Source organism: Papaver somniferum, chromosome 1 (genome assembly GCF_003573695.1).
Source record: "Papaver somniferum cultivar HN1 chromosome 1, ASM357369v1, whole genome shotgun sequence".
In the NCBI taxonomy this organism is placed as follows: Eukaryota; Viridiplantae; Streptophyta; class Magnoliopsida; order Ranunculales; family Papaveraceae; genus Papaver; species Papaver somniferum.
In genome coordinates, this window is record NC_039358.1 from 171,525,679 (window position 1) to 171,540,251 (window position 14,573).

Sequence of the window (14,573 nt, forward strand, 5' to 3'; positions counted from 1 at the left end):
TTTTTATTTTGTATAAGAGTAAATAATAAATCTATATACAAGTCCGCGTCGGCGGCGCCATTTTATTGTAGTAATAATATTGCGATAAGTAAGGGTTTTCGTTTCTCGGACTTGAATAGATTTTTAAAACAAAAATATATACAAAAATATTAACAATGGGCGAGAGGTACTGGGACTAGGATTCCGCCAAATTCATTTCTTAAGGTTCAAATAATAATTCTTTTATCAATAATAAATCGAAAAATATATTAAATATATCGACTCTAATTTATTGCCAAGATAGATTCTCAAAATATTAGGTGTAAATGTTAAGCATGGGACATCAAATCATCTAAGCTAAGCATGACCCATCAAATCAAATCACAACTAATTAATTTAAATCATAATTTCAATTAAAATTAATGCAAAAGTCATGAAAAGAATTAAATATAATTACCCAAGTGTGAAATAAGGCTTCCTCCATCGCCCCAGTGTTGAGATTTAGCTTCTCATATTAATCATAATCTCAAAATACATGTATGTTGCTCAAAAGTTTATTTAAATGATAAAAATGAGTAAAACAGTGAATGTACGACCAACAGAAGGCGTCACAAAAAGAACGATAAGAGACAGGTGCTGCTGATATTTAGACTTCGCTGCGACCCACGAATGCGCGTCTTAGACACTGTTCATAAACGACTGCCATCGCGAGTCCGTTCTTCGTGTTCTTGGTGTTCATCAGCAGCAGCAGCAGAGTTTTGTTAAACTCTGATTTCGTCTTCTCTAGCTCTCCCTAGCTCCCAAAACTCTCGACAACCTTTCCCAAACTGTTTTGCCTTGTATTTATAGTGAATTGGAGCCAAAAATCCGACCATTGATTGCATATATTCTCCATTTAATCCAAATATTCTCGGCTGCCAATAATAACGAAAATTTCCAAAATTAACTCTGTCACACGTTAGAATTGGTTCTGCACACTCCAATTCAGCTCTCCCACGCCTAGTAAGTCGTCGAACATCCCTTAGTAACTTCCATGCATAGCCAAAACACACACAACAGCGTGTACAGGGTGTGTTCTGTCCGTGTAGCTCTGTTTTGAGCTCGAGAATAAAATCGATATTTCCAGCCAATTCCGATCAAATTCGACACCCAAACTTTGTTCCTTATGCCAAATCACATCTTTCTGCCAATTTTCAGCGATTGAATCGCACTCTAACCCATTCATTTTGACAATCAAAATTCTGCCAGTTGAAAACTTCATTTCCCGCCAAAAACACAAATTCAAATTGTTGAAGAAGGTGCCCCTTATCCAGAGTGCTGGGGTACGAATATCAATTGTGGTGGAAATAGTAATTTTTATGGGTTCCTCCGGGACATTTCTGGGACGCTTCCGGTGCATTTCTGGGGTGCCTACGGTACATTTCTCCGGGGTGTAAAACACTGCTTTTTGAGCCCATTTCGCCGCAAGGGCTTATTTCTCTAAAATTTCCTACAAGAACACAAAATAACACAATAAGTACTTAATCGAGTCTAACAATACAGAAAATTGAGAACAAAATAGACACATAAATGCGTCTATCAGTAAACTACTACCTTGGTGAGAGTTTGCAAGTAAAAGGGGTGGGGGTGGGAGGGGGATATCCAGGTTTCGTCAACTTGTGCTTCCACCCCTGGTACCCATAGGACTCAAAAGAGATCAAAACATGATAAAGCAGAAGCACATAAATACTTGCGATAATGTTGGTAACAAGCCTATGTGAAATAACCTTTCTGATGAGAACATAATACTCCAAGATAAACATTTCGGTTAAACACGTTATGAAAATTTCTCCCTAGCCTGATGAATGCTTCAGCATAATCTTGGTTTACAAATTCTTATATTGACACATTGCGACTTTATGAACCAATTTCTTGAAAGTAGAATTCGGTAATAATTTAGTGGAAAAGTCAGTTAGATTGTTGCTTGAGCGTACTTGCTGAACATCGATCTCATTATTTTTATGCAATTGATCTACCAGAAGATTTTAGAGTGACATTGTTCGTTCAACCGTATTTCATTTAGCCTTTATTTAGTTGTGTAATATAAACATTATTCTTTTTATATAATACTGACGTTGGTAATCCATTAGTTGAACGAGGTCCACGCGATTCTTAATTATGGTATGTCATAAACCTTAATTAACCTTATCAACGACTTGCTTTACATATTGATTCAATAACTAAGAATGACTTATAAAACTTGACTTAGATTTAAGAAACACTTCAAATCACAATTGAAAAACTTTTACACAAATAGAAGAGATTAGAGAGCTTTGGGGAATTGGATATTTTCTACAATAATTTAGATTTGCTTTACTTTGCTCTTTGATTATTTGCCATGGGTTCTGAGTTAATTAACTCATGCTGCACTAATTTTATTAGTAGTTAACTAAGCAGTCTGATATCATAGACATGTTACTTGATTAATATTTGTAAGTTTTGTAAACTAATTTCTTAATTATCGTTCATATTATACTGATTGTAGACGATTCTTGACTATTGTACTTGATGATTAATAATTGAATGTTTGTTTATTTGAGATGTAAATTAACTGAGCATGTATTCATATTAAAATCTAAATTAGGGTTGTTAATATGGAACAACTGAATATTTCTGATTACAAGTGGCAAAGTGTGCTTATTGATGTCAGTGATGACCTCGTTAGTTGCATGTAAGATGTGGCCATTGTTAAATACACAACTCATAGTGCGTTTGTTGCATTGGTTAACCTAAATTTACAAATATCAATAGGCGCTCTTGGAGGATAATACTCGTATATACATCATTATAGTATACGCCAACACAAGGCATTTATCGGAATATACTCTCGATGGGATACTCTATGATTTTTGGGAATGAGAGATTAATTAGCTTTTCTGCTATGTTTACATAATATCATACATTTGATAGCTTGCCAAAACCCTACAAACAAAATTATTATGAATATTCTTCTTCTTCATTTGATTTTGTTCGGTCAGTACTACCCATCTTCTTCTTCTTCATTTGGTTATGTTCAGTCATTACCAACCATTTTCTTTCTCCATAGAAAATTCCTCTAGTTTTTATCATACCAATCGAGAAAAGAAGACCTAATCTTCAAAACACAGATAAATCTTCAATATCTACAACCAAATCGAGGAGATACCTAGGGTTTTATCTTTAACAATGAAGATAAAGTTTTTTTATTCTTCTTGTCATCCATTACTCTCTCTTTAAAGAAAAGACTGAGATATAATAACCAAACACCAAATGTACAAAGAAAAGAGATAAGCATGCACTAACATCAAAGTGAGACAGTAAATTTATCTTTTGTAAGGACAAGTCTACAACGCCACTTATCTAGCCTAACTTAGCCAAGCTTTATTTTGTACAATAGACCAGAACACTTCACATATGGTGTTTGTGGCCTTTTCCCTAGATGTTGAAATGTAAATGCCACCACAAACTGAAGTGGCATTTTTATAAAAATTAATTACAAATAAGGGTATAATATAACAGAAATAAAGTAAATGGACCCACAAAATAAATATATCCAAAGGTGATTCTATATATATATATATATATATATATATATATATATATATATATATAAGAGAAATATTATCGTTAAAGTATGATTTTTCCTCAAAAAAATTTCGACAAGGGTAAACAGGAAAAAAAATTACTGCTTCAAACTAGCCTAGTTCTCTTTATAGAATAGAGAAATGAAACCGCACAACTAGACCGGTGTGAAGAAAAATATATACTCCACAATTATACCACCGCTCAAATACAAAGAGTAGATTTGTGTGATTACAAAACCTATGTCAAATATATTCGGGAAATAAAATAAACACAGTGATATGAAAATTAAGTTTCATGATGAACCATAGATCTCTTCTCGTATTATTTCCGGATCAACGACCTAATATGTTGGTATAAGTTGAGACATCATTTCCAATAATCCATCGCCAAGAAATTGTTAATAATATTAGGAAAATGTACAAAACAGTAGTATTAGGACTCGATTCACAAAAGCATCCAAATGTTACAAACTATTAACAAAATGATCATACTTTCGTTAGGAAGAGAGTTAAGTGGTGACTCAAAGTTAAATATGTTAATGAAATTACCTATTTATCCTTCCATACACAAATTTAAATTTTGCCTTCATCATAATTTTTTTGACGGTGGTGTTATTTGTAGGTGGTGGTGGCGCCGCTTACATATCGTTACACCACATTCAGGGTCGTAAAACCGCATTCAGTTTCGTTACCCCGCTTTCAGGATCGTTACACCGCATTACCCAAAAGGTTCATCGCTTCTGCTATAGGGCTTAGCGGAGATTCTTAAGCTTCCACCACCACCACCGCAACCAATTAGTTAACTAGAAATGGTATTTTGAGAGGGTATTTTCGGAAAAGATAAACCGTTTTATTCAAAGGTGTTAAATCGAATGAAAAAAGACCATTTTGCAAATGGATTATAAAAGTATGACCATTTTGTGAACGAATACAAAAAATATGACCATTCTGTAATTGATCCATAATATTATTAGCAATCGATCATATCAACACTAAAGTAAGCCTATCAGAATTTTGCAGTAAAAGTGCTTGAGTGACCTCGTGGGAGGTCCTTGAGTCGCGTTCACTACCCTTTTCAAAAGAACAAAAAAAAAACCTCTGAACACAGCCTAATACAAAAGTCACGAAAAAAAATATCCAACTATACAGCTCGTCATCCGTGATTCGTTTCAACTCAGCATCCAAGTATCCAACTAACAAACACGGATCATCCTTTATATATATGCTAACATCATCTCTCTCCCATGCGTCATGACTCATGTGTAAACATTTCTTGTAAACATTTCATGAGACTGAGTACGTTTTCTTTCTTTTATTCTATTTCTCTTTCTTTAGAAAACAAAATTCAAAGAGAGAAAGAAAATAAAATGGAATCGAGAATTTTATCATCAGGAACAAACCCATTTTCCAGTACTGGTTTAATTCAATTAAGGAAACCCATTAGACGAACTATTACTAGTTCCATCATATCTACTAAGTCACCATCATCATCTGTTGGAGATGTTAGTGGTGGTGGAAATCTTACTTGGGGAAGACAACTTCGATCAACTTATTTACTTGTCGAGAAATTTCATCCAATTTCATCAACACCATCATCCAAAAGAGAATTTGTTAAACCAATTTGTGCTACCAGCGATTCAGCCGGGTGAGGTCCGTTTTCCTCCGGTTTTCATCGGAATTGTATCTGATTTTGGAAAAATAAAATCTGACACCTTTTGGTAATAATCAGGGAAGCTAAAGTTGGGCTTCTTGAAAAATATCCAGCTCTAGTTACTGGTTTCTTCTTCTTCATGTGGCAAGTAGTGGTGTATCATAATAATTCTATGCTGTCTGCATATTTTATCTTACTGAATTATCTTTCATTTATGATCATCAGGTATTTCCTGAATGTGATATTCAACATTCTCAACAAAAAGATTTACAACTATTTCCCTTACCCTTAGTACCGGTCGTCTTGTTCTTGGTTTTCAGCTATTTGTCAATAATAATTCCTAATAATCCTATGCTCATGGCGTAATTTAGTGGATTAAGCTAGTGTGTTCTTTTCTTTTTGTTTGGGGTGCGCAGTTTCGTATCGGTTGTCCATTTGGCAGTGGGTGTTGTTTACTGTTTAATCAGCTGGGTTGTTGGTCTTCCTAAACGCGCTGTAAGTTGCTGACACGTGTATGTTTAACTATAGTTTTGTCTTAATTAAATAATGTTCTTCAAGGTATCAAAATTTTGCAGTTTTAGCTAATCAGCGCCGTCTAATGTGTGATGGTAGTTTTTAATTTTACATTTTCATATCGAATCATATAAATTAGATTGGATGAAAGGATTCTTATAGCCGCTTGTTACTTTTGGTGGATAAAGCATAACATGGAAATCCCATGAGTAGGGTCCCAATAATGGACAGATGGAAAACGATTAAAGTGACGATTACATTAATTTACCATTTTACCGCCCTTTTAACCCTTTATCTATTGAAGAGACTAATTTGCCCTTGATTAATTTGAGTTAAAAACAAAGAGATGGTATGGAAGAGCTGGATTTCATTGTTATAATTTTTCTCCTTCTTTTGTACTGTACTAGCCTATGGACGGTAACCAACTTAAGTTACTCATTCCTGTTGCTGCCTGCCATGCTCTTGGTCACGTGACGAGTAACGTCTCGTTTGCTGCAGTCGCAGTCTCGTTCACCCACACAATCAAAGGTACACTAAGCGATGTGGTTATATTTTGTTGCTGAAATGGATCGGAAGGGGTTTGACCCGGCATCGAAAATTCATGATTTAATGCCATTCATTTGTATTTATGCCCAAAAAAACAAACATTCCACTCCTTTTATCTTACAGACAAACACATTGTGCTTCGAGTTCATGTCATGTCAAACATGTATAGATCAGTTGCCAGAGTGTGTTACATGTATGTTTATATGTCATGGAGAAAACAATGATAAGTACTGTTACTCGCACACTGACTATTTTATGTCTAAAATGGATTTGTTTCAGCTCTCGAACCCTTCTTCAATGCATCCGCTTCTCAATTCATACTTGGACAACCGATACCCGTACCCTATGGCTATCCTTGATTCCCGTTGTCCTTGGTAAGCTAATTTTCTCTTTCTTGTTTGTAATGTTGTACTATATAGCTAAGCAGATTATCCACATTGGGAAATGCAGGTGTGTCCATGGCATCACTAACTGAACTATCATTCAACTGGTTGGGTTTCATTAGTGCTATGATCTCAAACATCTCCTTTACCTACAGGAGTATCTACTCAAAGAAAGCCATGGTAATATTCTCTTTGTACTTGTCTGATTATCTTATACAGCTTGAATCATACTCGAAAAACACCTTTCTTAACTTCTATGCTTTCTGCCGCAGACTGACATGGACAGTACCAATCTCTATGCCTATATTTCAATCATTGCCCTTTTTTTCTGTCTTCCACCGGCTATTCTCGTGAGTAAAATTCTTAATCTACTGCCACATGTACACATTTAATTTTAACCAAATGGTGATGGAGCTGTAGTTGATTAAATTGTACCCACAAATTATTATTTACAGATCGAGGGGCCAACCCTGTTGAAGTCTGGTTTCAGTGATGCAATTGCTAAAGTTGGTATGGTCAAGTTTGTTTCGGGTCTCTTCTGGGTTGGAATGTTTTACCATCTTTACAATCAGGTAATCTTCTTTTCATTAGCTATTAAGCTATGCATTACTGTCACTTTAGAACCATGAATTTAAGTACTACTTCAACTATTATTCTGAAATGAACTACCATTTTTGCCATAGAAATTACATTAACATGTACATTCGGAAGATGTATTGCTTTCTAATTGAATGGTATGATGAAGCTTTCATGATAACCAGCACTAAATGTCTTCTCCTGGATTTTTCAGCTTGCAACCAACACCCTCGAGAGAGTGGCACCTCTTACACACGCAGTTGGCAATGTCTTGAAGCGTGTTTTTGTAATTGGTTTCTCAATTGTAATCTTCGGTGAGTTGTAGCTTCCTTCCTGCTTTAAGCCATCTATCCGCTTCCTGTTGCTTATTGAATCTTTCACTCACTGCAACTTAACTAATGTAACTCTTCTCGTATAGGCAACAAGATTTCCACCCAAACTGGTATTGGAACAGGTATTGCAATTGCTGGTGTAGCTCTTTACTCATACATCAAAGCCAAGATTGAAGAAGAGAAGCGGGTGAGTTTCATTAACAATTTCCAAACACTGAGGAAGACGGTTCCAAAAGATATCAGCTATAGTAACCTAAGACGGAAAATTTGTCCGTTAAAACAACAGTAGTTTTCTCTCATTCTTCCTAACACAATTATTTTTCTCTGGTGTCAGCAAGCAAAGGCTGCCTAAGAGGAAGAGAGGACCAATGCTTAAGGGCGGAAAAACCAGTTCAAGTGTAAATGGCAGTTTCGTCTAATTACCAATTCAGGCACCTATTGCATTCGCTCGCTAGATTTTTTCCTTTCTTTATTCCCATCTACGTCTCTATATTTTTCTGCTTTCTAGTTCCAATAACAGCTGATTCAACCATCAACTGTGACGAAAAATAGAAACTCGGTATTTCCATTAAAACTTGAAGTTGGAAGCTAGAAAACCACGTTTATCTGATGGTTGGATTGCGGATAGTTTATTTTAAGGAAAACAAAGAATTTGCTTCGTGAATTATCATCATCCCTGCATCAGATTTTTAGTACTTCTAACTTTTAAAGTAGTGCACGTCTTATATCTTGCCCCAAGCCGAGTCAGAATTTTACTTCTTGCAGCGCCTTGGGTACTTGAAATGCTCTGGAATTGAGCCCAAGAATCAAATATTATTCTGAGTGGGTAGGTGGTGAACCAGACTATATTGTTCTGAGTGGGTAGATGGTGGTCGGACACATGTGACTATGAGAATTGCGTTCAAGGGGTATCCAGGGGCTTTCACAGAACGATATTAAGCAACTAAACACATGCTTAAGGGCGGAAAAAACCGTCCGATCCCAGAAAGTACTGCAAAGTGTACCTGCAGTCAATCAAGTTCATCAGGGAATTCATTGCAAGGTTTGCCTACTTCTCTAATCCAAGACTTTGTTCAACCCTTCAGGTGGTGCTGACAATCCTCCATTCTGCCCATGTCTGTTACTATCTTCTACTATCTCCGTGATTTTCATCTTAGCCTAAAATGAAAAAGTGATAGGAGCGTTGGAACTGTTTTAACTGGTGGGGTAGCACCTTCAGTGAGAGTTATGGTATGCCATACAGAGAGTATTACGCCACACTGAATAACAATAACTGACCAGAAGGAAGAAGGACGCAACACAGTTGCGCAAAAGAAGAGAGCTTATATATTTTCCCAACGATAAAGGAAGCAACACAGTTACGCAAAACAAGAGAGCTTGTATATTTTCCTAATGATGCTTCAGCGTGCTCTTTTGAGCAAAGGGGTTTTAGCAGCGCCTTACACCATCCACGCTGAACCAGAGGTTTAGGCGTTTAGCACTACTCTATTAATCATCGCAGGAAAATTCGGTTTTAACATTTGAGTCGGTTAAATTAAGAAGCTGAGATGTAACAATAGTTGCGTTTGAGGGATCCAGAAAGGAGAGCTTTATACCCACAACACTGACAACTATGGCTTAATCTTCCCTAACGCGTGCACACAAACACAAGAAAAGAGATGTGCTGCAAATGGGACAATTATGAACTCATAATCCTATCAAACAAATTGGTTTGGTTCTCAAGTACAATTATAAAACATCCTTATGTATGTTCATCAACTGCAACTGCCATTTAAACAACTAATGCACAAAAGTTTCTATTTATTCATAGCACAGGGAATCCAACCTGTGCAGATTCTCCTTCGGATGATCTTCCATTGTGGTTCTGTTTCCTGTTTTACGGGGCTAACAACCTCTTAACCCCGGCTTTCTGCTCAGCTGTCAGTCTTGTTGGAAACTTGATGTTGAACTTTATTCTCAAGTTACCCTTCCTTGATGGGTCTTTGGGCAATGGCATTCCTTCCCTTGGAGCAGTCTCTTCATGAGTAGGCTGGATAACATTAGTTATGGGGATCGTCAAAGTCCTTCCATCAAGAGTTGTGAGATGTACAGTGTACCCTGTCAGAGCTTCAACCAACGATATTCTTTGTGTGACAACCAGATCATTCCCTTCCCTAGTAAATGTACTATGTGGTTTCTCGTCGATGATGAAAACCAAATCTGCTGGAATAATGTTCGGCTTTTCATTGCCCTTTTCTGGGAATGTGATCTTTGTCCCCTTCTTCCAACCGGGTTTGATGTCAATGGTCAGAATCTCCTCCACAGTCGACGTATTCCTGAAGCAAGAGAAATAAACGAAGTGTAAGCTAACAGTAAGAAACCTTCGTACCAAGCGGCAGTCGCCATTATAATAGAAGAACAAGTATAACGAAGCAGCATCTGTTATAACTTATAACCATGTTAACTTGCAAGGATGGAATTTGCATTCTTTCAGTCAAGATGGATACGCAAAGAAACCCAAACAGGCAACACAACGTATGTACCAGCAAAACATCCAAGGAAGGACTTGTTAGGCAACACTGCTTATGTACCAATAAGACATCCGTGGGAGCACTACTAGTAATCCATTCTAGCACCAAATTGACAAACAGACCTACTAGCTACGAAATTGAAGCAAAAAAGCAAAAATAATTTATCTAAAATTGAAAAAATTATAGTGTTGACAGGGAGCAACAAAACTCACCCACTGGCATCAGCAATTTCCCTGGATATCTTCATCTTCTTGGAGGTACCTCTATAGAGATCCTCAAGGCTACAAGGTAGCATATTCTCTATTGGAGGAGCCTTACGAGGAACCGCCTGATTCATTGATCCCTCCCCGAATTGTGAACCAAACATATCATCCCCAAACATGCTAGCAAACCGTTGAGTTCCCCTGGCACCACTATCTCCACCTCCCATTCCTCCAAATGGACTTCCACCTCCTCCCATACCTCCAAACGGGCTAGAGTGCCCGAAAAACTCTGCAAAGATATCATCTGCATTTCTTGGATTGAATCTAAATACTGTAGGACCATCTCCGCTAGAGAAGAAAGAAGCACCACCACCAGGAGCTCCAGCACCCGATGGAGGTACTTGACCTTTTAATCCCTCTTCCCCATACTGATCATATACAGCTCTCTTCTGTGGATCACTGAGAACCTAGAGATTTCAAATAAAAACACGACGAACATAAGAATCTATAAACAATCAATCTCAGAAGTGATTTTTTGTCTGACAGTAATAAAAATCGCAAGAGAAAAGCACAATCACACATAAAATTAAGGGCATCAAATTAAAATGGTATTGTTACAGACCAAATTCAAAGAAAAAAGCTACGAAAAATTAAGAAAAAATAGATAAGAATTACTCACCTCATAAGCTTCAGAAATCTGTTTAAACTTGGCTTCAGCTTCCTTTTTATTATTGGGATTCTTATCAGGATGCCACTTCATAGCAAGTTTTCTATACGATTTTTTAAGATCATCATCGCTTGCACTCTTATCAACTTGTAATATCTTGTAATAATCTACTCCCATCCTTCTCTTATTTCTTTTGCTAAATCCTGCTCAAAACAATTTTCTGTGTGAATTGGTTTTCTCCTAACCCTTTTTAATGCTGTTCTGTCGTTGGTATCTTCAATTTTGGGGTGTCGATAGATTTTGTATTTATCTGGAAGAAGAGGAAAAAGGAAAGTTGTAGAAGATTCTAGAGCCTTGTATTTATTTTTCACCATCTTAATTACATCTTTCTTTCCTTTATTTGGTCAAATTTTTCAAAGTTACTTCTTATAGCACTGCTTTTTGTAACGGAAATAAAATAAAATAATAATAGGGAAAATTATGCTCAGGCCCCACCCATGGATAACCCATAATATGAGGCCCTTAATTAAAAGAAGTTTAAATCTAGGCCCCAAATTATTAAAAGACCTTGATAGCCTTATGCATATTGTCAAGCCCATAATTAAATAAAATTTAAATCTAGGCCCGAAATTATTAAATCTAGACCCGAAATTATTAAAGCACATTGCGAATGTGTAAATAGAAGTTACACATGCATATGGCAAGTGTAACCAAAAGTTACACATCCTTACGACATGTGTAATGCAAAGTTACACTTGTATATATATGCAGAAAATAGACATCAAAAATAGAACACAAAAAAAATACATGTATTACTTTAATATTCATTAACAACAATTTTTTAGCATGTGTAACTAGAATTTACACACACATCTGTCTAATGTAATTGAGAGTTACATATGTGTCTATCTAGTGTAATTGAGAGTTACACATGCATCTGACTTGTGTATTCAGCGTCAACTCCAGTTCCAGCGAGACCATTACCACGTTTAAGCAATTAGCTTTTATGAAGTTATCTGAAACCTGAAATATAACAACAAGCAATCAATATTTATAAGATCAAAATGAACAGTACATACACCAATGTATATTCAGTTTCACAAGCATCTGACTAGTGTAACTAGTAGTTACACATGCATCTGAATTGTGTAACTGAGAGTTACACATGCATATAACATGTGTAACTAGGAGATACACATGCATCTGGCTTGTGTAACTAGGAGTTACACCTGTATATGGAATATGTCATTCATCATGAACTTGCAAGCCTAAGTTACCTAAAGCAAAGTATGTGTAAGTAAAGGTTACACATCTAATTAGCATGTGTAACTAGAAATTACACATCTATTTAGCATGTGTAACTAGAAATTACACATCTAATCAACCATTGCTGCTCCCCCATTGCCTCAACCATTGCTGCTCCAATCAGAACGTGTATCTATAAGTTACACATCTAACTAACTAGTAATTCAATTAGAACGTGTATCTATAAGTTACACATCTAATTAGCATGTGTAACTCTTAGTTACACATCCATTTAGCTTGTGTACCTAGAAGTTACACATCTAATTAGCATGTGTAACTAATAGTTACACATCCAAAAAAAGTCAGATAACTTACAAAAGAAGACAATAACCAACCTGATTAAACTTCGGCAAGTCCCCAGCTTCTAGAGCAAAACCCCTTAAGGCAGAAACAGAGATTAGCAGAGCACAGTCGCTGAAAGCAAAACTCAGGGATGTCAAAAACATTTGTTGCAATATTTTCAGCATATAGAGGCACAAATGACGAAGCTTCAGTTGTATTTATTTCTTTGTTTCCAATGCTTTTGCAGTCATACCATACTAAGCACATTGCAGCAAATAGGTTGTTTATGGTAAATGGTATATAAAATTATTTAGACATCAATCCAGTATACTTACTGCTTATTGTAGCATGATAAGATAGTAAGGAGACAAGGTAAAATGAATTTGTGTATACAGATGGTGCTAAGTTTCACATAAAGTGAAGAAAGAAGAAGAGTAAGCTTTTTTTTTCACCTTGTAAGGTGTCCAACACAGTTGCTGCTGCCTGTGCAGGATTGATAAAATCAACAAAACACGGGACAAGTGGATCTTCTCCAGACTGCAACAAACAAAATTATCCTGAGACCACGAGTACGAAAATAAAAACTTAACTATGTACAAGGATACTGGATTCACTTACATGACGAGACTCCTTGCTCACAAGTCTCACTTCTTTAAAACCTACAAAAGGAAGAAAGATATTTGCAAGCCCAAATGAAGGTCTAACAACTGATGACAAGATGAAAAAAAGCGTAACAAAGAAATACATGAAGATATAGTCTGCAGATAAAAGGATACGAGACACTTCGCGTCGTGTACAAAATGCAGGCAACCCTTCCACAAATAAAGTGTTAGATGCATCTAGAAGAAGGGGAATCTCTTGTTTGATGCTTGGAAGTCCCATATACCTGCTCTTAGGAGGAACCATGCCTGGAAGAAGGGGAAATCTCCGAAGACCAAGCATACGTGGATCATCCATCTGATGACCAAGCATTCCTCCATCACCTAAAGATCTACCAGATTCTTCACCACTAAACGACGGAGCTTGCTGAATGAAAATTCAAAACCATACAACTCAGTACCATACCGAATATCCAGAAAACACTCTTTTGTAATGTAATGTAATTTACTTACTCCTCCACACCGCAAGTAACGATCATAAGCTGATCCAAAGGACTCAGTATCATTTTAGAGTACCTAATTTATGTAACTTCATCAAGCATATAATACCGCATAAACAAGTGTTTCTAATCTAAACAACAAATCCAAACTAAAAACATATCCAAGTAAACAAACCTTGTACTTAGCCACTTCCTCACTCACCTTAGTTTCCAGTCTTTTCAGCATGAAGTATAACAGAACGCTTCATCATAGTGTTCTTTCCCATCAATACAACAGAATCACCACGTAGACCTTTACGGATACCCTGTAACTGTTTGGATCCAACTTGCTTAATAGTTCACCAAGCATTCAACAGAGTATTCATATATATAAGTGCTTAGTAATCCATATCAAACGGCAGGCACACACACCACAAAATCTATATTCTTAGATGATAAACACAATAACACAGTATAATTTCTAGTTTAACCAACACCAATATCAGATTAAACCTACTAATAATCTGAATTGAGAATCATTTCAAAGATTCGCAATACCAAAAAATTGAAATTAAACCTAAAATTAGATCGAAATTTAAATAAACTTACTTCCGATTCTGAATAGTATGACTCATGTAATCAAATAATTGAACCACAGACCCCTTACGAATATCGTCATTGAACAGTTTCTCATTCAACTGAGTTTCTAACACAGCATAATGAGTCGAATCTGAGTCAGAAACAAGTAATCAAAGCCGATCTTGTGATATTACCAGTAGATTTTATATCTAAATACTTGAACTAGAGGTTTTAAGTTTGTATCGCCTCAAAGAATAGATGAAATCGCATTATGAGTTCATTTCACAGACATTTTCAAATTGAAATGTAAACAACAACAAATAAAAACATCAACAATAACAAACAAATTCGTGCCTGGATTCAATTT

At 36.2% G+C, this 14,573-nt stretch overlaps 2 protein-coding genes and 1 pseudogene across 2 annotated transcripts; 1 reads left to right on the plus strand and 2 right to left on the minus strand.

Moving 5' to 3' along the window:
- The first annotated feature begins 4,817 nt into the window (after positions 1–4,817).
- On the plus strand, positions 4,818–8,255 carry LOC113308031 (annotated as a pseudogene).
- A 986-nt stretch (positions 8,256–9,241) lies between these two features.
- On the minus strand, positions 9,242–11,248 carry LOC113308042 (dnaJ homolog subfamily B member 13-like). Its single transcript, XM_026556514.1, has 3 exons — positions 10,975–11,248; positions 10,305–10,762; positions 9,242–9,897 (listed from the first exon to the last, which is right to left on the minus strand). Exons 1-3 carry the CDS (start codon positions 11,137–11,139, stop codon positions 9,459–9,461), a joined length of 1,062 nt encoding a protein of 353 aa, XP_026412299.1. The 5' UTR covers positions 11,140–11,248; the 3' UTR covers positions 9,242–9,458.
- A 1,358-nt stretch (positions 11,249–12,606) lies between these two features.
- On the minus strand, positions 12,607–13,874 carry LOC113354095 (RNA-binding protein 1-like). The gene is made up of 5 exons (XM_026597535.1): positions 13,758–13,874; positions 13,326–13,575; positions 13,168–13,229; positions 13,002–13,086; positions 12,607–12,806 (listed from the first exon to the last, which is right to left on the minus strand). The coding sequence occupies exons 1-5, from the start codon at positions 13,872–13,874 to the stop codon at positions 12,607–12,609; spliced, it is 714 nt and encodes a 237-aa protein (XP_026453320.1).
- Between the last annotated feature and the right edge of the window lie 699 nt (positions 13,875–14,573).